The 24,757-nt window shown below is 38.7% G+C and overlaps 1 protein-coding gene across 1 annotated transcript in view; it reads right to left on the bottom strand.

Moving 5' to 3' along the window:
- The window catches only part of ADGRV1 (adhesion G protein-coupled receptor V1), a 397,132-nt gene extending 373,691 nt beyond the window's left edge, over window positions 1-23,441 (bottom strand). Inside the window, exon 1 of the mRNA XM_075212995.1 lies at window positions 23,365-23,441. Coding sequence (XP_075069096.1) covers window positions 23,365-23,386 — 22 coding nt within the window. The 5' untranslated portion in view covers window positions 23,387-23,441. The remainder of the gene's footprint in view (window positions 1-23,364) is intronic.
- Between the last annotated feature and the right edge of the window lie 1,316 nt (window positions 23,442-24,757).

Genomic DNA, 24,757 nt, shown 5'->3' with positions numbered 1-24,757 from the left:
TGACTGTGCTCGTGTATTGCATACCTTGCTGGACTGAGTTGTTCTTCTTTGAAGTTGCCTATCCACTGAGACTATTGCCATCATTTGACTGTGTTACCTTTTAGTCTGGATAGTTCCTGAGACTTTGTATATTTGTGCAGTGCTGCTCTGTTATTACTACCTTGTGCATATCATCGTGGGATCAAGTTCAGTGTGTCCGTGTATACTCTGCATTACATTTATCTCCCCGTGCTCCTCCTCACATATATATTTCAGTGGTACAACTTGCTAGAGGCAGACCACTGATTCCTGTTTCAGTATCCTTCCATATAGCAGTGGTACAACTTACTAACGCAGACCACTGACTTCCCGGATACCTTCACCTGGATTCCGTTCCCTCACATAGACAGCGGTACAACTTGCTAAATGCAGACCGCTGACTTCCATCACCTCCTCGCTGCTTCTGGACATTCCTCCTCACTATAGCAGTGGTACAACTTGCTACCGCAGACCACTGACTACCCTCACGTTTCCTTTGTCCATTCAGTTCCTCGTGTACTACTACCTATATATTACCAGTGCTGCTAGTCATAGACTTTCCACGAGCATTCTCTACCATCTGCTGTCTCCTGTTCCGTGATCACCCCGCTACCAGAGTACCATATTACCATCTATACTGCTCTGGTAAGTCCATCACCTGGTGATCCCTGGGTAAAGACTCCTAGTGCCCGTGACACACCACTTTGCAAATCCTTACACTGGCTTCCTGTGTCCTCCATCCCAATCTCCACTATGAGCCACACTCACTCTTCATTTCAGCTGTGCCCTCTTCCACATAGAATGTAAGCTCTCTAATGAGCAGAGGACTTCATACCCTTTGTTTTCATGTCTGCATTTATTTTGTCTGCCTTCTATGTCCCTATTTTATGTATTTCCTGTTTTTCCTACTGTATGGTGCTGCAGAGCACTGCGACGCCTAACAAATCTACGATAATAATAATAATAATGAAGGCTGAAGACAATGAGTCATCCTGGAGCGGGCACTTGACAATAAGCAAGTAGGAGAGAAAAGGATGGCGACAGGCGTAGGCATGACAGACCCCTCCCCTTTCACCCTAAGTAGTGTTTGTACATGCCTCCGTTTTGCTACAGTTCTAAATTTAATGAAAATGAGATGAGTAACAAAGATGTCCATGACTCTTTTAAAACGCAAAGTAGAGCTGAGTTTCAAAAACAGAGGAACATAAACATTGGTGGTGGTGTGGTGAAGAAAGCCAGATTTGAAATTAAGGACAAGTTCACCATGTAGGAAACACCCGGGAGATTTGTCATCTGTATGTTAAAGAGTGGTGGCCATCTTCTTGTAGCACACCTCCTACTGGAGCTATGCTAAAGAAAGCTGGCCACCGATCTCTATCGCACAGATGTAGTCATTACTTATTCTTCTCACCAATGTGTATAAGAGAACGAGACAAATGAAGCAGAGGGACTGACAGATAGAGAGAGTGGAGGTGGGTGAGAGAAAGGAGGTGAAAAAGAAAAAGTGGGGGAAGATGGTAGGTAGAGGTCAAGGGAGAAAGGGTATAAAAAGAGAAGGGGGAGAGAGAAGAAAGTGCAGAGTGGTATGAGAAGATCTGTTAAAAGGTGATGAGCAGGTGTGTTGGGAGGTGTGAGAGGACTTCCAGGTGTCACTTGCACAATCTCCCTAAAATTATTTTTTCACAAGTAGGAAAGTATAATCACAATAATACATTTGAATGTTTTTAATGCAATTTTTGAAGTTCACCTAAAAATACATGAGTGATCCTAAAAAAGAGCAAAGCACGTTCTGGTGAAAGTATTGGATGAGCCTTAATCTTAGCCCCCTCAGCAGACATGGAAAAAAATCATTTGTGGTTAGAAAAATGCTGCACGCCCCCAGAACTCTTTTATCAACTCTATCTTTGTGCCATTGATAAGTTGACTAATTTGCTTACATAGGGCTACTATCTAAGCCACAATATATTTTGAAAGTTAGTCTAGAACATGCATTTGTTAGGAAGGGATCCATTTGTGACGCAATCTGTCTCCTTCCATTGGGATCTAACCCCTTTCCCGTTGCTTCTCTTTCAGATAAGTGTTGCCATTATTCACTTTGATAACTCCTGGATAACTCCGCTGACTGCAAGAGCTGCCTGATTTCTTCCATATCTACAGTGTATTACTGTCATTATTTCCTCTGATAACTCTTGAACAGTGATGATTAAATTGTATGACTATACTAGCTGGTTTATTAAAATAAATAATTTAACTTGTTTTATATATATTTACCTAACAAAAGTGGAATTGTGAGCCCAATTCAATATGAATCACATAATTTTGTCCCCATCCCTGCGATGAACAAAATTATGCGATTTGTTGTACTACGCCCCTCGGCCACTCCGGGTCCTAAAAGTTGGTGTCAGACGCCGTCCCCGCACCTCCACGCTAAGCAGGGACGGACGTCTGACTCTCCTTCAGCGTCCCGTTGCTAGGCAACGGAGACGCACCTTCCGGCGGCGGTGTGTGCATGCGCGCCCGTCGCCATGACAACGGGACGCGCTGCTATGATTTCCTGTCGGCGGCCAGACAGCTGGCCGCCGAATCACTGCCCACCAATGAGGGTTTAGCTCTTGCTATTTATATCCTGCTCTGACATCACTAGGATGCCAGAGCAACTAGTTTCCTAGCCTCCAGCGTTTCAGCCATCCTTAGTGTATTTCTCCATTGATTCCTGTTATTGACCCGGCTTCCTGACTTTGCCTTTGGATCCTCCCTGTGTCCTGCATTTATACTTCGGTTCTGACCTCGGCCTGCTGACTATCCTCTGCTTCTTGATTTTGTACCTTACCTGCCCGCTTGGTTCTGACTAGGCCTGTACCTCCACGGATTTGCCCTTACCTCGCAAGTAGCTACCTGGGAGGGCCGCGACCTGCACGTCGTTCGCCGCGAAGTCCAAACTCCCTTGCGGGGGTCCCTGGTGAATACCGGCGGCGTGTTAGACTCCGCGCCTCCTGGCGTAGCTGAGCCAATACTTGCAGGTACTAAAGTCACCTCTGTGACAGTTGGCAAGTATGGGTAATAGTACTAATACTGTTGCTAGCCAGTATGGCCAGAGAGCTGAGCATCGCTCACCTGCACTGATGACCTTTTATTCATAAATTAAGGTGAAACCAGATATTCTATTGCTGCAACATTTATGATTTATTTTGCCTCCGAAATACTCTCTCTAACATTATCTCTAGCCCTCTCCCAGTGCACTGACTCTTCTACTCATTGTGATGGCAACTTGCCTTAATTTTGTTTTCTCTGGACCTTGTTCAGTTTCTGATTTCTTTAAAACCCATTTCTCTCTCTCGGACCATCTCTGCTCCACTAGGTTTGCACTTAATTCAAACAAGAAGAAATCGAAGTTCGATTTCATTTCTTAAAAATGTTCTTTTATTAAAGCGAATAGTAACAATTACAACTTAAATATCACAAATCGAACTGTGTGCACAACACTCATTAGAACATAAATATGTGATTGTGATATACAATCTAGTAAAAAACAGCAATTGTAAACAAATTGAAAAAAAAACCCGTTAAGAATAAAGATATTTTGCTGGTTAAAAGTGTATAGCATATGTGAAAAAGCATTTTTGGTCCAAGGTACGGTCAAGATTTAACTGTACTTTATTTACTCATTTGATACAAACATTGGTTATTAATATCGAAGCATATCCTTAACTCTGTTAATTCTGATAATGGGCTAATCTTACATATTGTAGATGCCCAAGTGTACAAGTAACATTAAGTTTGTTTCAGATTGATTAACGGTCTTCTAAGAGGATAATTGTTTCTTACCAAGTGGTGTTTTTAAAGCATACATTTATTTGTGGTTTTAAAGTACTCGACAACTAATCAATAAAGCTTTCTCATACTTCGAAGAAAGTTTTGATGCCCTTTTTATTTGTGTAAGGATGACTCATCCTAATCTATTCTACATGCAACAAATAACTTGTTTTTAAGCTAGGGTTGGAGGGTGTTCTGCAGAATGTTCCTATATATGCTAGAAGTTAAAGTAAAATAGGACAGTATTTTGCAAACACTATCCAGCTTGATATGTGGGAATCCCTCCACCCAGTGAGACAATCCAGACTATACTTTCGAAAATCAAAGGATTTATAATATTAATGGCTTTTCACCTTGCCAGTGGTCTAGTGATGACCATGTCTAGATGTTTTTTCCAAAACAAGAGAGACAGGTATTTAAATAACCGTACATCATGCTGGGCTTGATGTATTGTAAACATGTGTATCGGGTAATTAGAATTTTCCCAAAATTTGGGTAACCTAAGAATATTTTTTTAAACTATATCCGCCAAAGATGTAATGCTAGCGATCCCATTTCCCTGCCCAAAAAATAAATGTATAAAAAGCGTGACTATTTTGATTACTAATACAAGGTAGGTAAAATGAGTGATGGCTGTTAATATTATTTTTTTTTGCATGTGATGCAAGTTCTAGTAAGTTTTTACAAATTTCCACCCCCAATTTCAACATTATCCTCCCTTCATCCGGTAGTCCCACATCATAATCACACTCTAGCAACAGCCCTTGATCAGGGATGTTGATGAAATGGCGACAATGAAAATGGTGACATTCAGAATGTTGATACCATACTGTCAACAATGAGAATATCAACATAGTTAAAAGGTCGACATTAAGAATGTTCACTATGTAACCGTGGTTTAAATGTCGACATTGTGACTGTAGACAGGATAAAAATGTTAATGCTTTAGATTTAAAGTGCCACTCCCCCGGCCTCACTCCCACCAGCAATATTCAGTAAAAAAATATCAATAAAATGGAACACAACGTAAAAAAAACACTAAAGCATGACCCCCAAGACCCTCTAAACAGCTTTACCCTAGTGCTGCTAGTCTAGGCTGGTACTAGCAAAATCAGGGGGGCAAAAAGAGTGGGGTCCTCCTGATTTTACTAGCACCATTATTAGACTTTGCCAGCCAGGGGCACTATAGCAGAGGAACCTGCATTGTGGGGTTCTCATGCCATAATGACAAACCAGCCCCAGGCGGGTCTGTACGTGGCTGGATTACCTAGGTAGATGAGGTAACCTGCCCCTAGGGGTACCCAACCCGGTGCGGAATTTACTAGAGTTCTTCCAACATCCCTGGGAGGTGGGTGTGGGGTAATAATAAATAAATACAATTAACAGTATTAAAAATAACTTTATTTGAAACAACTAAAAACATCATATGAAGTACTCACCTACAGGGGCTTCATCTGTAATACATCCATTAATCTATGCTTGTCCAAGAAATTAAACCAATATTAATCCAGGTATTTCCTGCTTTTCAAAACAAAACACTTAAACCGATCAAGGTAATTCCGGTTCATTCAAAACACAAACCAGAATAAATCCATTTATAAGTGCATACCTGTAATGTCACTTATATGCAGAATACTAGTGGCAGAAAGGGAGCCAGACGGCGGACTAGCGCTTCAGATTCCCTATGCATGTCCCCTTATGGACGTGACCACACCCCTGTTCTTTGGCATGCACATACTGTCCCGAAGTGCCTATTGGGGGAGCCATACTTAATTTTACCTGGGGCCCCCAGAAGTCTTGTCAAGGCACTGATGAGAATATATAGGATAATTTTTCCTCCTATTGTTTTAATGTTAATTATATATGTCATACATAAGCATGGGGGGGCATTGCAGCCAAACACAAAGCTACCCCGAAGAGTAACAAGTTCAGATAAAAGCTTAGAGAAAATGATGTTCCTCTGCACCTAGCCTTAGTCGTGTCAGTTGATCAGCAGCAAAGGCTGCCATGGGACACAGCTTGGGGGGTCAAAACAATGTATAATCCTTACATTCTGATGGCAAAATCCAATGTTTATACAGCTATTATTTAAAGAAATGACAATGGATGTGAACATTGTCATGAAATAATATATCTGAATCTTCAAAATTAACTGGAAAAGAATAACATTTGGCAACCCTCCCAAATTTCAGAAATCACACAGCTCTTTACTGTTCCTTTTTCTGTGTAGTGTGAAACTAATAACCTAAATGAATTCAATTAGTCTCTTAAATATACTCTAACCTCAAAACTAATCTCTGCTTAATAGAATAGGAAAGGCATTTGTTATATTTTTGTTGTTTCTATATCACTTTTGCCTGTTCTTTGACAGTTTGTATTCCTCTGGACAAATCAAATAGACAAATGCTACTTTATAGAAGTTACTTTGAAATGGGCATCATTATGACAATGTGTGTGCACAACAGTATAGGAGTGCAGATGAGGGCATACAAATTTGTGCTTATGTGTATACAATACATTAGTGCTTTGTCATGCAACGTAATGAATGTTTCAGTAGTTCATTTTGATACCTCCTGTATACATACACTCTCCATGAGCACAACGAAATTTAAGAAACCTAACCTGGCGGGCACCTGTCAAATATATCGCTTTGTACGGCATTGCAAACATCACTCTATTTAACAGCAAACTGTTATGTGAGCCGTTCAAAAATTGTTAACCTGCATGATGTTTGCATTGAACTATTTGGTGAATCAGGTACAAATTCTTTACCTGTACGTTTAGTATGCCTAATATAGTTAATTATATTCGGTCTTATCAGCAATGTTTTAAAGTAAAAATTATAGTAGCATTTTAGTTTCCCATGAGATTTTGCAATGCTAAAGTTTAACTTGCATTGTAAAGATGATTTTCTTAAGTTAATTACTTAACTTCCATCACATACACAAAATGTCTGTGTTCCACACACTATACCAGAAGGCATAAACAGCACACACACATAAAAGTAAATAATACAAACTTACTATGTATCGTGGTGTCTTCCCTCTATGTGCACAGCAAGTAATTAATACCGGTCACAAGACCTTTTCCAAGCATGCCTACAATGTCTTATGTTACAAGTCTTCGATTTCGAAGACTAATGGTTGTGTTAAGACTATGCAATTACTCTCATGGACTAAGAGAGGTTTCATAATATTATTATTAATAATTCAATATAACCTTCTCCTGCCAAGTACCCACTCATGATCTTACTTAAAGCCCCAGCTCACCAATTTTGTTACTTGATGGTTTGTAACATAACTATATTCTGGTAGCTTTAAAAATTGTGTATTTAAAACCTTCAGTGGACACAAAGGGCCTGATTCATATTTGGATACATCTTGTATACAAAAAAGCAGAGCACGGAACTTGAGCAGATTTCCGGTCATATTCATACTGATGCGGATATCAATATGCTTTTCGATTTGAGCCTCTGCCTAAATGATACTTGCCTCTCATAGAAAGACAGAACAGATTTGCAGTATATGCACTAGAGCCTGTGGTCACATCAGAAAACATACAAAAAATATTCTTTTAAAAAAATAAATGATCAAATGTTAGCAGTATAGTCATTAATATAAATATTGATTTTCAAAGAAAAGTTGTTTTTTATTTTCAGATTTTTACATTAAACATATGCTTTTAATGCTTACTGTACATACAATGCACATCTATCTTGCATACATATGTTCTGCGCTAGCTACTGGTATGCATACATGTAGTTTATAAAATAAAGACTATGCCGTTTAAGTAATCACTATCAGTCAACATTTACACTTGCCCTGTATATTGTGCAAATGATACGGCTGTAACTAAGTGCATTTCCGAAAAACCCAGGAGTTGAATTAGCCACGTCCGCATCTAAATGCCCTGGCCATGCCCTTTCTGAACATTGTCTATGTTAGTCCGCCCCACTACTCCCACGTTCCACCCCTCAACTCGAAGGGTGTCATATCATTTGCATTCAGATATAAATTGCATTCATTGGTGTAAGATCCATTTCTGAGTATGCATGAGACTCAACTTTAGCAGCAGCCTTTCCCATGAAGAGCGACAGGTAGCAAAGCCAGGAAGTCTGGGAGGGGAGTGAGCAAGAGTGGTCTAAAGCCAAAGGGTCAAGATGTGCTGCAAACAAGGAGTATCAAAGAACAAGCAGGGTCAGGCACCAGGTAGACAACAGATAGGCAAAGCATGCAGCAATACAGCAGGCTTCTAGCAATTGCAGACAAGTACGCTATAACCATGGAGGAACGTAGAGAGACCAAATATGTATACACTATACAAGGTCTGACACAGCTATAGGGTTCAGAAACAAAGGTATATATTTAAGTTTTTTACTCCCATACAACACATAGGGGATACGTACAATGTAGCTGCATATGAAAACCTTTAACTAGGATGCAAATGTTGTAGGGTTGGGGATAGGAGGACTGAAAATAAAAGGGGGGGGAGTAAACAATTGTGCGACAGTAAGCACTAAGTGAACCAAAATTCAGTTAAGTTTAAAGTAATCTTTAAAAATAAGATAAGAAAGCATAATAAACACATTATATGGACAAAAGTATTCGGACGCTTGACTATTACACCAACAGGGACTGTAGTGACATTGTATTCAAATGCATATAATTTTAATATGGAGTTGGTCCCCCTTCTGCAGCAATAGCAGCTTCCACTCTTCTTGGAAGGCTTTCCAGAAGATGTTGGGAGTGTTTCTGTGGGAATTTGTGCCCATTCATTCTGTAGAACATTTAGGAGTTCTGTCGAAGTCAGCAAATTGGATAAAGTCATTTCAATTAATATCGAGCAAACTTTGTTGTCTTTGTCTGAAAATATGCGTAGAGTATGCTACGGCATATTAGGGCGTATCCAGCTGCAACACGTGGCAATAACAAGGTTTTACACTTTTACTCACATTTACACGAACACACACACTTATAAATAGTACATATTAAATGTAGTTGCAACACATAGTCATTTATATCAAAATATAGTAGTATTTATGTTTAATATTGTAAGTTATATGCATGTTAGTAAAACTCAAGGTTCAGGTTGCAGGAACTGTGTCATGCTTAGTATCAATTTAATCCCCTTTACATCAGCAGCTGTCCGGTTCATTCGCCGAAGAGATCGCACATTGCATACTCTAGTTATTGATGTTAGGGAATAAATGTTTAAAGTGATACTGACTATAAAATGCTAACAGACAAGTTGAAACTGGAGTCTTGGTGGGAAAATCGGAGCACATCCCCTGGAGAGATGACCCCCACCTTTGGATATTTTGGTTTGAACTGGCCTATGACCTGCAGTACACTGGACCTTCCTGAAGCCTGGACCAATAGAAGCAAGCCACACCATCTGCTTTGTTTTACTGTATTTCTTACTGCATATAAGCAGGAGCTTTGTACTTAGTGACCAATCTTCTTTGACCACAGCCTTCAGACCTGAATGACTGTTCACTGGATCCAAAGTGCCTGCGATATGTAACGGCTGTACTTATTATTATTTCACTTGAATTATTCTGCTACTTTTGGATAATAAATCTTTGTGCGTTGGAAACACAAATCGAGATTCCACAATCGTTATTGGATAGCGACAAAATGTGCATAACAGTTCAGGCACTGATGTTGAACGAGAAGGCCTGGCTCGCAATCTCCGTTGCAGTTCCTCCCAAAGGTGTTCGATGGGGTTGAGGTCAGGGCTCTGTGCGGGCCAGTCAAGTTTTTCCACACTGAACTTATCAAACCATGCCTTTGTAGTCTTTGCTTTGTGCACTGGGGCATAGTAATGTTGGAATAGAAAAGGGTCTTCCCCAAACTGTTGCCACAAAGTTGGAAACATAGCACTGTCCAAAATGGCTTGGCATGCTGAAGCATTAAGATTGCCCTTCACTGGAGATAAGGGGCCTAGCCCAAACCCTGAAAACAGCCCCATACCATTATCTCTCCTCCACCAAACTTCACAGTTGGTGTAATGTATTCAGGCAGGTAACGTTCTTCCAGTATCTGCTAAACACAGACTCGCCCATCTGACTGCCAAACAGAGAAGCGCGATTCCACAGAACATGTTTCCACTGCTCCACAGTACAGTGTCGGTGTGCTTTACACCACTCTATCCGACTCTTGACATTGGTAGTGGTGATGTGAGGCTTGCATGCAGATGCTCGGCCATGGAAACCCATTCTATTAAGCACCTGCCACATAGTTTTTGTGCTTACATTAATGCAAGTGGAAGTTTGGAACTCTGCAGCTAAGGAATCAGCAGTCCATTGGGGACTGTTACGCACCATTGTTGTTGTTCCTAAACGCTTCAACTTTCAAGTAATATCACTTACAGGTGACCATGGAATATTCAGCAGGGATAAAATTTCACGAACCGTCTTATTGCAAAGGTGGCATCCTATCACAGTACCACACTTGAAGTCACTGAGCTCTTCAGAATAACCCATTTTGTATCACAATTGTTTGCAAATGGAGACTACATGGCTAGGTGCTTGATTTTATACACCTCTGGCAACGGGTCTGATTGAAACACCTCAATTCAATAATTAACAGGTGTGGCCAAATACTTTTGTCCATATAGTGTAGGTGCAACTTATTGGGTGGAACACAGTTATCACAGTTCTGGCTTCAGAGGACAGTTGACCTGCAATTCTTGTAAGGGTTAAGCTTGATGTAGTGTAGTTCTGTGGCCATGGTAAGGAGTGATATTTGTGTTATGCAGTTACTGGATGCTTAGGGGGCAAATGTTTTCTACTTCTGCCATTTGAATTCCAGTTTAAATGAGGAGGTTATTCTTGTGGAAATGCTGACTCCATTTCTGAGTATTGATTTTAGCTACTAATGTAGCCAGTGGGAGTGCCATTATGGATTATTCACTCTTGTGCTATTCACTCAGAATAACGAAAGGGGACGGTGGCAAAGTAAGCCCAGACGGTTCCCAGCAACGACAGACAGGGTGGCATAGGCGGTCCATCCTGTCACACTTACTAAGACTAAGGGGTATATTTACTAAGCTGCGGGTTTGAAAAAGTGGGGATGTTGCCTATAGCAACCAATCAGATTCTAGCTGTTATTTTGTAGAAAGTACTATATAAATGAAAGCTAGAATCTGATTGGTTGCTATAGGCAACTTCCCCACTTTTTCAAACCCGCAGCTTAGTAAATCTAGCCCTAAGTATATTCTGTATGTGTTATGGGCTGAGGAGAAAAAAGTGAAGTCCCTCTCCCACATTTGCTGTGATAGTCAAAAATTAAACAGGTTATGCTCAACTAGGAACGTTTTAAATTAGTTAGCTGTCTTAAAAGTGGGTAGGAGGTCTCTCTTGGAGGGGGTAGCGGATCTGTCCCAGCTCTATCCCATCATTATATGCACAGATTTCTAAACAAACACCTTTTTTTCAGTATGCACAGTTCAGATAGGATTTTTTTATGTAGACATTGGTTCCAGGTGTTATGTGCTTTAACATCAGTTTATAAATGATGCTTGCATCTCTAGACTACTTTAAAATATCATTATCAATAGTGTTTACATTAATATACATATATACAATGCACATTTACCTTATTTAAATATCCTCCAAGGCACAATTACTTAATTATCTTTTTTTAATGTAACACTGATGGAAATTATTTTCTCTGTACTGTGCACAGCACACTAATTGTATCTTTTTTTGCTGGACTGTTACACCAAATACAAATACTGTCTATGAGCTGAAGCTTAAAGACATTGGGCCTGATTCATTAAGGATCTTAACTTGAGAAACTTCTTATTTCAGTCTCCTGGACAAAACCATGTTACAATGCAAGGGGTGCAAATTAGTGTTCTGTTTTGCACATAAGTTAAATACTGACTGTTTTTTCATGTAGCACACAAATACTTGATAGCATATTTGTACACTGAAATTTAAAGTTGATATTAGAAGTTTCTCAAGTTAAGATCCTTAATGAATCAGGCCCATTGTCCATTTTTGAGCAACACCTCCTTAATCAACCAGGCTAGCAAATTGCATTTTCTACCAAAATTGAATAGCTGCATCTCTACTACTTATGCCTATTTTGAGAAATTAGGAAACTTCAAGCATTCCACAGTGCTTCAATGCAGCTCTATGAACAAATATCCATAGAGCTCTAGTAAAGAGAGTGATTAGTTATGCATCACAAGGTAGACAGAATACTGACAAGCGCATATATTTAGAAATACTTCACAAATTCTTCTACTAGCTTATTTCAATATTCATTTCCACTTGCTTCAACAATATAAACAACATTAAGGCTTAAAATACAAGTTTGCACTATGTAAAGTCATGGAAATATCCCATTAAATGGACAAGTTACACTAGAGATGTCCCCATTATGGTATTCTGTGGGCCATTGTCATAATTTTCATTTAATAATTGTAATAATTCCCTTATTAGCAAGTTATTATCTCCCCTCGACCTCCCCATAGCTTGATGTACGATAATGTCTTTGTTGGTTCATTCTGTAAGACCCCAAACAATAGTGACTGTGCTGGAAATCAAGCTACTTTGGCAGGATTACACAATGGCGAATTCTCAGCATCAAGCAGAGAGCAGCAAATTACACACCCATGCACTTCTTTGCATCTAACCAAATTGACTAGTTGAAATGCTAATTGCCTTTCAGCCATGGCGATAGACGGCCAAGAGATCTTGCGCTTCAGAGAATGACGCACATTTTTTATTCCACTCCTGGTCCATTGTCTTGATAAGAATTATTCCAAATCCATTCATAAAGGTAGCTCCTTGTCTAACCTTAAGAAATGTGGGAAATTTCTAAAGACCAGACGGGCATCACAAATCGAATGACCTAACCAGATGGCTGGATTAAGGCCATGTTAATTCTTTAATAAACTAATGCTTGAAGCTCGTGAAAAGAAAAGAGGTTTCTTTAGAAACACAGAGAACTAGTATATGGGAACAGATTTTGTCTGTATAAAATATTCCACTTAAACAGTGTTTGAAAATATTTAAGAGGGTTTATGTAATTCATTAAGATGTAAACGATTGCCAATAACTTCTACAAGAAGCAAAATAAAGAATTTAGATGTTGTTTAATTCTAATTACAAATGGGATTTCATTTCCATGAAAATAGGCCATAAGTGATGTGTTTAAAACATCAGATAAGCTTCTTTCTGAAAACATCTTAATCCTTTAGCCTGTAGGCTCCAGTGAGCAGAGCCCTCACAACTTCTGTTTCATTGTATTTTTCTGTATTGTTAACATTATGTGCAGTTTGATACCCTGGTTGTACAGCCTGCAAAATATGTTCATGTCAAATAAAGGATAATAGCAGTTTGAGAAAAGTCCATCTTGAGCAGGGGGGTAGAATGTCTACTCAGAGGAATCACCGGACCCATCAGATCTAATCATTGAGATTTTACTATTTAATTTAGCTCATCTAACTCCATCCATCATCAACTATTTATATAGCGCCACTAATTCCGCAGCGCTCTACAGAGAACTTACTCATATCAGTCCCTGCTGTATTGGAGCTTACAGTCTAAATTTCCTAACATATACAAATTCCAAACAGATAAGGCCTTAGTCGGAATTGAACTCATGACCCCAGTGCTGTGAGGCAGAAATGCTAACCGCTAAGCCACTGTGCAGCCACACAATGTCATACTGTCTAAAGGGCAAGTGCAAGTGTCTAAAGTGCAATACAACTAATTGTATTGCTTTGGGTGAAGTTATCCTTTAATAAATGAAGAAAGTGTTATCTAGAACTAGTGCTGAGTATTTACAATAAGTGAACCACAAATATCTTACAGCTACATGGATTTTAATACTATAGTATTCCAGCTGATATGCTATGGGCCTTTTTAGGGAATGTGATGTCCATAAAATGCCACAGGATGGCCTCATTTGGGCTGTCATTTGCTCTTATTATAATTATTTTTTATAGTTATTAGAATCCTTTTCCCTTCCAAACAGTTTAAGTAGCAATGGAGGTAGAGGAGATATATAAAAAGTATTGCAGGAACACATGAAAGAAACTTACTGTCTGTGTAGTTGTATTATTATTAATTATTATTAATTTTTATTTATAGGGGGCCACTAGGTGTCCGTAGCGCCGTACAGGGACAAACGAAATTACAATACGAGGTGAGAGAGCACAGTACAGTAAACAATAAGCACAGTAACTCAGTGAGCTCAAAGCACAGCTAGAGAGGGCGGGGGAGGGGAGAGGGGAAGGTCCGCCAATGACAGAGTCCAAGAGGGGGATGACAGGGAGACCCCCAAGGGGAGAGGAGGGAGCGAGAGGGGATGGGGGGGGGAGAGGGTCCTCAAGGAGGAGGGCTAGGTAGCTGGAGAGCAGAGTTAACAGTGGTGAAGACAGGAGAGAATACTCTTCTCAAAGGAGCGTAAAATCTAAGGGGTGGGGTAGACAGACAGAGACACGGGGGAGAGATGGAGGATGGAGGATAAGGATAAGGGAAGGGGAAAGATGGGAAGAGGCAGAAGAAAACGTAGGAAATTAAGTGGGAGACTGGAAGGCTTTAAGAAAAAGGTGGGTTTTTAAAGCCCGTTTGAAACTGGACAGATTAGGAAAACTTTTCTTAGAAAACTAAGAAAAGATTTATAAAGACAACTAAGCTTCAATAAGAATGTGTGTATTGCATTTAAAATGCAGAAAAGTAAAAGTAACTTGTTTCAAAGTATTAATAAAAGTTGTAACAACTATAAACATTTAGCAATGTAATATGATGCTGTTGACTCTGAGATTTAACTTGCTTGTTACTTTCCAAATAATTGCAAAAGGAGGTGGGTCATGGGAAGGTAGCTGGTAAATTGATGTGTGACGCCAAGCAAAGGTGATGTTCTTTTTACTAACCAGAGAAGCCTTGTACTACAGTCATGTGGGCCAGGAGAGCCAATAATTTTTCTGTTTGTTTTCTTTTCTATGTTTCTATTTATTTTTGTACCTATTTTATGGTCATCTGCTGAAAATTTATCAAGCTTATCTATTTTAATCAAGAAGATATGACATCCCAAGCCAATCATTTGGATGCACTGTTTTATCATGTATGTCAATGATGGGGATGTCCATTATTTTGCCATTAAAGTTCTACTTGTGTCATCACTTGTTCCTTAAAATTGTGATTGCATGTTTCACTGATCTTTATTGATTTCAGTGGTTTTCAAGAGATAGGGTGCAGAAGGATGTACAATCTTGGTACTATTATTACCCAGTATTTGTGTTGTGCTGGCATTTTATGCAGCATTCTACAATTTCTGTTTTAACACAAAAAGTAATGAGTACTGATTTAGTTGGTAAGGCTAGGTACACACTGGCCCGATGATTGCACAAAAAACCGCCAATCAGCCGACATCCAACCGTTTGGTTAGATATTGTGTGAGTGTGTATAGTGACACGATGATCTAAAGTCGTCCCAAAGTGCCGATCATCATTTCATTTGGTTCACTGTTTAATATTTTCCGACCAATCACCGACTGATCATATAGTGTGTATGTACTCGTGTTCACGATTTCCATAGAGTTTACAGAGCCGTGCTCTTTTCAGCCGATGCTAGCAATGAATGTCCCGGTGAATACATGTAGAGAGTACTGTAGTAGGAATAATTCATTTGTTCGTTCTGAGACAGAATGTTTTGTTTCAGAGTAACAGAAGCTAACGAAATTCATTAGGACATGTGGATAGCTATAACAAGGCGTTTTAATCAGTGTGACAATGTGACAATAATGAATGAATGAATATTGAGCTGTCATTTTCTGAAAACTATTGAACCAGATGAAGGACCAGATGAAGAGCACAGATCTGAAGGTAAATTGTGTCAGTGTGTATGCAGGAATCGCCAGACTGATCGGACCTTCAGTCGTAGGTACAATCGTTTGAGATAACAGGTCAGTCGGAAAATTCTTCAGTGTGTACCTAGCCTTAGGAGATCCTTTCCATGTAGGGGCTTACTGCGTAAAATGCAAGGGAAATATATTTTATCTTGTTTACAACTGAGGTTTAAAACCCTTGATAAGCTGCCCATAGTTCCCATTGGGAGGTTCTAACTGCAGGGTTTGTGGAGCCAGTGGTGCAGTGTTTTTATGCTAACACAGTAATGAACATGGGGTGAAGCTTACTGGTATTTCCAAGCTTAAGCAATGACTGCTTTAAGTGACAAGAAGGATCTGTCCAACTCTTACCACTTTTATACTGCCGCCCCTGCAATTTCCCAAGTTTTTTAAGCCAGGTTTTTGCGGAGGCGCAGAGCGTCCCAGCTCAGAGACCCCATTCACACTGCACATTGGACCCGGGAATTTCCCAGGTCGACCCCATTCATACTGAACACGAGTCTGCCCTGGCAATAAGTGTGAGTCATCACAAGAGGAGTTTTTATTGGCTGAAAAATAATTAGGTAATTTAAAGGGGACTGTTTTTTTGCACACAAAGATGAGGTCAAAGTGGTTGGTGACTGTTCAGAGCATTGCTTTAATCATGGCCGACGAGTCACTTTTATGTAGCCCGGAGTTCATGCTTTATTGCGTTTATTTCACGTTGTGTCAGGACTAATGATGACGTCATCCTCCAGCGTCCCAGACACCCAATTAGCTTATTTCTGTGAGATCCGGTTTGAAAAGCCCGGGTCTCACCATTCATACTGCAGGCTAACCAGGGCTGACACAGAAATTACCCCACCAAAAGTCGCGGGTCTAGATGCCGGGTCTTCAGAACAGGGAATTTTCACTAACACCAGTCATACTGCGCCTAAACCCGGGTCGTCTGAGCTTGTCCCAGCAAAAACCCGGGTTTTTAAGGCAGTATGAATGGGGTATAAGTATCTGGATCCCCTCCTGCTGCCAGAGGAGATCCTGTGAAGGAGAGAAAAGGAGAAAAACAAAGTAATCTGTGTGCCAAAAGGTCCGAACACGATGGAATGTAGTGCTGCAAAGTGGGGTAATCTTTGGATAAAACCATCAACAATGTGATATCATTGATCAGGTGACATTAATAGCTTTGGCAATATGAGCATACAATCACTAAATTACCAGTGCCAGTGTTTGTGCATTGCCCTTTAGTAATGCATACATTAACAATGACCATGTAGTAGTGAATTCTTTATGCTGGTTCATGAAAATCAGTAATAGCAAAGGGGAATGGAAGCCAAGCAAACTGGCAGCCTGATCCACAATATCTAGTAAAAGGCTGTAGTGATCAGCCAAATACTTAAAGCATCAACCTGCAATTAAAATGTTTATTTAACAGATTGCAGCTATTGGTTATAGTTATTCTAAATGTGCCTTCTATTCTGAGATAAAGTCATGAAATGCAGTACTCAAAAACAATGAACAAATGAATATTGCCAAGAAAAGTTATTTTTCCATGCGAAAGTGTTTCAAATGCATATCCCTTGTGTAAGGCTTTATTATACTGACACAGCAAGATACCCTATCCCTTTATTCCAGTTACCACTAAATCAGCCAATTATTTTTTTTTAGAATGTTCGGTATTTCAGCCAATTTGTGTTCCTCCTGGTTAATTCTGAATAGAATGTCCACAGCGAGAATTTATAACAATGCCCCCACCTGGATTATTCTGAATGATCAGACACAACAGAGCTCACTATTTATCCCCAGTCTACAATCTCTATTCATCAGAACTAACTCAAGTTGCTGTGGCCAAGGGAAAACCTTTCCAATTTCCCCACTCTAGTCCTACATGCTGGAGCTGCAATCCACTAAGCCGTGTATTGACAATGGAAGAGAGTTGTCACATAAAAGCACTGCTCCAGCTACTTCAAAAAGAAGGGATGCCAAGCTTGTTTTCAAGAGGGAAAGTCTCTCCCTGCAGCAAGACAGCTTCAAAGGCAACATAAAAGTACATTGCTGTATATGTGATTTAGCAACAACAATTAACAAAACTTAAACTCATAAAAGAGATGCAAGCTAAATTAATTATTACAAAGGAAAAACAAAAAAAACAGTAAATGTATCAATTCAAACACTTTAATCATAAACCGTAGAATGTTTTGTGTTGTCATTTATTAATAGTAGCTCTGTTTTCTCTCTCAAAAGATACTTTGTTCACAACTGATCATGTGGGAATACCTTGCAAGCATTTTTTTATGGCAATCCACCTACAAATAAATATTGTCCTATTGAAATTTATGGATATTTAATTATATCTGCAGCTTGAGCTATAAGGCATCTCATGCTCATATTAGTCAATGCAAATACGTAAATATTTAAAGTCTTTGGGGGTAATATACTAATTCAGTGCAAATGTACAGTAACCTGTAGCAACCAATCTAATGCAAGGTAGACAATGAAAACTAACTTCTGACTGGTTAAGAGTTACTTAACATTTGCATCTTTGTTAGTAATCACCTCTGTTTAGAATGCATGTTATTCAGTAGAGAGGAAAATAAACTGAACTTAAAAATTTGGATCTATTACTATGAATTTTAAAAAAACAAAAATAAAAAGATAATTTTGGCAAACAACTTAATGTTAATTTCAGATTATTAGCAAACAAGCAGTGAGATTTATGACAATTATCACCAGTAATTGCCCTTCATCGCCTCCTCCTTTTGATTCTAACACTGTTCTCTATTCTGACCACACTGTATCACATTGCTTCTTGTTTATTTCACATTGTATCTCTTCTCTATTATCTTTCTTGTTTGTTTTTCTAAGCATTGTGAATAAGTAATGATGAGAGCCGATCCATTAAAAGCGAGTTACAATATCAAAATGCACACAGTTACTAGTATAGTTAAATACAGAATTGCATCACGTATAAATTATTCTAATTGTGTAATGCTTCTGTGCCATATTCACATGTACTTCTATAGTGATCAAAGAGATATGAACAAGCTTAGTCATAAACTATCAGATGCGAATATATTGGCATAAAATATCGTTCGATAAAACAGTCACATATTTGTTATTTCGGAAGGTAAGAGCTCATAGGAGTGTCTGTTTTTGGCATCAATACAAACAGAAAACTAGGACTAATTGCAAAAAACACCAGTGAGTGATGGTAATATTTATAGATGGCTACATACTTGGTAAGCAACCATTTGCTGCATTAAAAATGTCTTGTTGTATAGAAGAAACAATTACTTATAATTATTTAATGTTGACACCTGGCTGCAGCTCAAACCACAGAACAATGAAAAGCTGAAATATTGTAATATAATCCAGGTTTGGGCTTAGGCAAACTTCACCCACAGTGACTTTCTGACGGTCACTTCCAGATAAACAGGACAAGAAAGATATCAGGTGAACAACACGTTTCCACATCATTCAGGCTGAGCTTTCCGCTGGAAGCTGCAGATACCGCGATTCTCAATGATCATATTGCATGCAAAGAAATTGTACACATGTACAGATAAATATAATCCTGGACAAACCATGCTACAATGTACGGGGTGCAAATTAGTTTATTATTTTGCACATAAGAAAAATACTGTCTGTTTGTTCATGAAGCACACAAATACTTTAAAGCTTTATTTTTACACTGACATTTAAAGATGATCTAGGACATGCCCTAGCCCAACTATAAATCTGTCCCCACATTTTAAATCTACCCCCCCCCCCCCTCCCATCCAATGCAACATGGTTTTGCCAAGGTGCAAAGTTACTCCTTTTTTATGTTTTTATCTCCTTAATGACTCAGGTTCATAGAGCATATAGTCTACATGTAACACAAATCAATATTTCATATAAATGTATATATGGAAGTATAAAAATGCATATTCACACATTAATGAATATTAATAGATAAAATATAATGTTCCATAAATGTATAAAAGTGTTGCTTTTTAAAAAAATCAAACATAATTATTATGTAGAGAGAGCATATGACTGTAAGCAAGTCATAGATAAACCAAACAAGTGAATGCAAATTACAGTCATATTAGTTCTGCAAAAGCATACACATTGTTTATCACTACTCTTAAACAACAACATGACATTTATTTAAGTCAACCAGCACTTTATCTACTCAAGATGTACCAACTACCCAACTTTGCAATATTAATAAGCTTAGAGCAATGAGATGTATAGTTTCTCACAATATAAATACTTTCTGTATTATCATGGTGCTGTTGTTACTATGTAACCTGAGGCTCTCCTCGTGGTTTTCTGAACTAGGGATTGCCTGGAATACTGGGATGAGCCAGAATTAGTGTTTACACAACAATAATCCTGTTTCTGTCAAATCCTAATGTCTACATATAAAATCTAATGATGCAATATTGGGTGACTAGATCACATTGAGGGCAGAACCTTCCACTTACCTAAACCATGGGGCTGATTACGCAGGCAGTCTGGATGGATGCTTAAAGGGGTCAGTGTGACATGTCTTGCTGTGTTGAGCTTCTTGAGTGTATTACATTGTCAGAATCTTACTCTCAGTACATGAAGGGGGAGGAGCAGCACTGTCTGTTACTAATCCAGACCTCATCACTGAAACCTATCACCTAGCAATACACTGCCCTACTGCCCTGTGCACTGACAACACCAACACATGTCCATTAATTACAGCTCAGAGTTTCTTATTATATGCAAATCATTTGAATGTGATTAGGAAGAATGTAACTAGGTTCTATTCATTTCATCTAGGACACATCCCAATACAGAAACTATGCAGGTCTGACATATGGCAGATAGGAGCTGTGTTGAACAGTAACGCAATCCTATAGTTTCAGTGTTCAGGAATGGACATGATGACATACAGAGGTTTATCCTTACATCTTACAGTCATGTCTAAGCTGGCTGTTGGTAAAGGCTTGGGTAATCCGTGGCTGCCCAATGGTAAGGACATGCTGGGAATTGCAGTTCCACAAGTGCTGCAGAGCCACAGGCTATTCACCTGTGTGTAAGGGATATACGAAGCCCTAGGGAAATCAACACTTTTGGCTTTAATTTTAAATATACATTTTAGATACTAAAAGAGTAATGAAGCTATGATAACTTAAATAGAGAATAATATAATAAACTCTAAGGACAACAATATACATAAATCATAAAATCATATAAAGAACAATTAAAAGCATAAATAATATAAGGTAATTTTGGCTTATTGATAACACGGATGATGGAAAGTTGGAATTTAAAAGAAACAATAAATGATGCATGGTCTTTATATACAGTTTCATTAGCATCTAAGTAACATAGGCAAGAACAATTGTGAAAATGAATTAAAGAAGAAGTCCAGCTGAAATAAAACCTTCTAGTTTTTAATGCTTCCAATATTTAAAACACTTTTGATTCTCCTGCTTAATCCTCTTCTATTGGCCCTGGTAAGCAGAGACATATTTATATTATCTAATGGACTGAATAAAAAACTAATAGCAACGCAGAAATTTGGACTGAGGAGTACTGTAGAAAGTATACCTGGATATATTAAATAGCAATAGGAGGCACCTGGGTTAAACATATAGAAGTAACTGTGCTTAGCTTTTCCAGTCTTAAATTATCAATTAAATCAACAAATATGCTTCTTTTCAGTCTGGTTGTGGATGTATCAAAGTGCAGGGCTACAGTTGCTGCAGTTAGTTACTCTGCTCAGTTTAAACTTATATCTGATGTCCTGTACCCCCTGAGCATAGGTTAGATTACATTATATACAACACATTCTAATGATGCATGATGGCAAAAGCAAGTTTTACCTTAGCAGGGAGCTTGTTTAGTACCACATTATAACACGGCTCCCGGGAGCCAGAAGAGTCACCAGGGTTCATTACAACTACTTAAATATAGAACTGTCAGATCCAGCAATCACCTGAGCCTGCATGATGTGTGGGACAAAGGGTTAATCACAATAAAACCACCTGGTCTTTCTAGAAATCATCATTTTGTAGAATTTACTAAATAAATGATAACTAGAATCTGATTGGTTGCTATAGGCAACATCTCCACTTTTCAAACACGCAGCTTGATAAATTTACTCCAGAATGCCAAGTCTGGCTGACTATAGCACCCCTGCTATTTAGTAGCATACAGGCCTAGCAGAGTGCTAAAGAGCAAATGGCCAGGGGAGATTGACAACATAGATAAATTAATCCCTTCTTTACATGCGCACAATGAATTCACATGTTAACAACATGTCAAGGCTTTTTTTTATTTTGCTAAGCAAGGATCCTCTGCATTATTTATTTATTTTTTCAAAGCCACAGGTCCGAGGATGTGTTTTTTATTTTAATTATTTTATATAAGTGGTGGGGTTCTTTTAGATTTCAAGGTCCCAAGATATCATTTTATTTTATTTTATGATCCAGCATGAATTACAGATGAATTATGTGGATGTTGCTATATAGGTTCTTATGAGCCCTGGGTGCCAGGGCATGCTGGCATTTATGGTTCTCCAAGAGCCAGAATTCCCTACCAACCATGGGTATGCTGGTGCTTTTAGTACTACAAGCACCAGCATAGCAAAACTGTTAATGACAGCCTATGCTAGCTGGGACCTGTAGTGCACCAAGGGCAAAATTGTGATTTATTTTTTTTTACCAATTTTATTTTTGCAGACCCCATCTCCCTAGGGAATCCAGCCCTTTTCTGACCACCCCTTTTGTTATTATGGCATGGGGACCCTGCTATAGTGCCACCTGTTCCAGCTGGCAAATCCGGCGGGTCTGGTGGCTTATTGTGGCGGTGGGTCCGGCGGCAGTATTGCTAGCTGGCAATGGCATTGCCGTTTCAAAGTCGACATTTACTACATGTTGATAGTCACAATGTCGTTATTTTAACACACTGAACCTATTGATAGTCTGACTGCTGACAGGTTCAGCACTGACAGATCATAACCAGCCCGATGGCAGCATGGTACAGAAGAGATTTAGTGATAGATTTACCAAACCTTTTAAAAAGGAAAAGTGGAGATGTTGCCCATAGCAACGAATCAGATTCTAGCTATTATTTTCAAGAATGCACTAGATAAAGGATAGCTAGATTCTGATTGGTTGCTTTGGGCAACACCTCATATTCTCCTTTTTAGAAGTTTTGATAAATATACCAGTAAACTCTTAAAAAATAGAATGGTTCTGTACTCTAAAACATCAAAACAGAATGTTTAATGCAGTGATAGGCAACCTGAAACACCTCGGGGCTGCATGGTATGTCCCAATAACCTTCAATGGGGCTTCAGATTAGGCTTGATCTCAGTAATAAGTTAAAATTTAATCAAAGAAAGAGACACCTATCTGCAATAACATATCAACAGGCATTTAAAAAGAAGTGTCACAAGCTATAATAAATAAATCTGATAATAAACTAGGAAGGAGCAGAGAGTCGCCGGCATCGGATCGGAGGGCCGCCTGTTGCCAAGCGGTGATGCTTCAAAGTTTGCAGAGCACGTATTTCGCTAATAATGACATTGTTTAATGTGCCCACTATGTATCCTAATATTAGAAACATAATTCCTCTGAAGTTCAAGCACTGAAAGATATGAAATACACAAATACCATCATTCTGTTATCTCCCACCAAACAAAAAAAGAAAACAAAGACAGCACCTGTGCCACTTTGGAAATCCATCTGGAATTCTCTGTATTTGTCTCCTTTCTGTTTATTTGGAAATGGAAGCGGTTCCCATACACCTACATTGCACACAGCTGGAAGGAGAAAATGGAAAGAAATGTTCTACTTGCTAATTGTAAATAATACAATTATAACACAATGAAAACAGAAATATAAAAAGATACATTTATGTAAGCAAGTGTACTATTAGCAGTTAATGTTTTGCAATTTTAGAGTGTAGTACCTACTTAAAGCCAGCAGCTATTGCTGCACACTGATAGCTTTTGGAAAGCAATAGTAAGTCTCAGATGAGAGAATCTATATGGTATTGTACTGAGAATCTGTATTTTATTGTAGTGAGGGGAATAAGTCTAGAAAGGCTTTGTTTACATGTTACATTAGTAAAAATAGACCCTACTTACATATTGGGAATATTTTTCCTTCCACAAAGTAGGTACATATACATTTGTTATTCTGCTATTAATCAAATAAACTAAAATGGACGTGAGGTGCCGCCGGATATTGCCTCGATGCCTGGCTGTGCACATTGCCAGCTAATAAGGTACAGAATCTCGAAGGAAATGAGGGGAGATTTGAGTAAAAACTCTGCCACAATGTGTCTCTATGGACTGTTTCGGAAACACATGGTGGCACCTCATGCCAATTTGAATTCCCCCTTAAGATTGAGTACTGCAGAGTTTGGTAATACTTTCACCTTTATGTGGATTAATATACATTTTTAAGAAAAGGTTTAAGAGAGTTTTTCTCTTCACTAGTCGAAGCAGAAATGTGCTTTCAATAATAAATTGTTAGCCTAAACAAATACACTAGCAAATACTAGAGTACTCATATTGTTAAATCCCTTTAATAAGAAGGTTTACTCAATAATTCTATACAGTCTTTCTGGATGATAAGTCAGATACAGTTTAAAGTGGTTTTCCACTTTAAATTTTACTTAATTTGCTCCCTTCTCAATAGCAATACCATGCAGCGGTGTTCAGCGAGGTCCCGGCACTTACCTATAGGCAATCACTTTCGGTGCTGCACCGGCCTCTATGTAGCAGGGAAGATCCAAAACAGCAGCTCTAATGCTGTTATTTAGAGAAACTGGGCTGGCTCTCTACTGCTAAGAAAAGGTGGAGGAGACCTGAAGGTGATCAGAAGAGGTCTTGGCTACATGTATGTGCTGCAACACTGCTAAACACAGTAACTGGTGGAGATCACAATGGAAAGATTTCCACCAAAGTAATAATAATGGGAAGGAAAAAGATTTAATAAATTTCATATTTAAAATGGGAAACTCCTTTAATACACATGTAGAGCAACATATAACATGTTATTATTGTATCTCTCTCACAATATCATATTGCTAATAGAATAAATGCACAC

This window comes from Mixophyes fleayi, chromosome 1, assembly GCF_038048845.1.
Source record: "Mixophyes fleayi isolate aMixFle1 chromosome 1, aMixFle1.hap1, whole genome shotgun sequence".
Taxonomy (NCBI): Eukaryota; Metazoa; Chordata; class Amphibia; order Anura; family Limnodynastidae; genus Mixophyes; species Mixophyes fleayi.
This window is presented reverse-complemented; position numbering and strand designations above follow the sequence as displayed.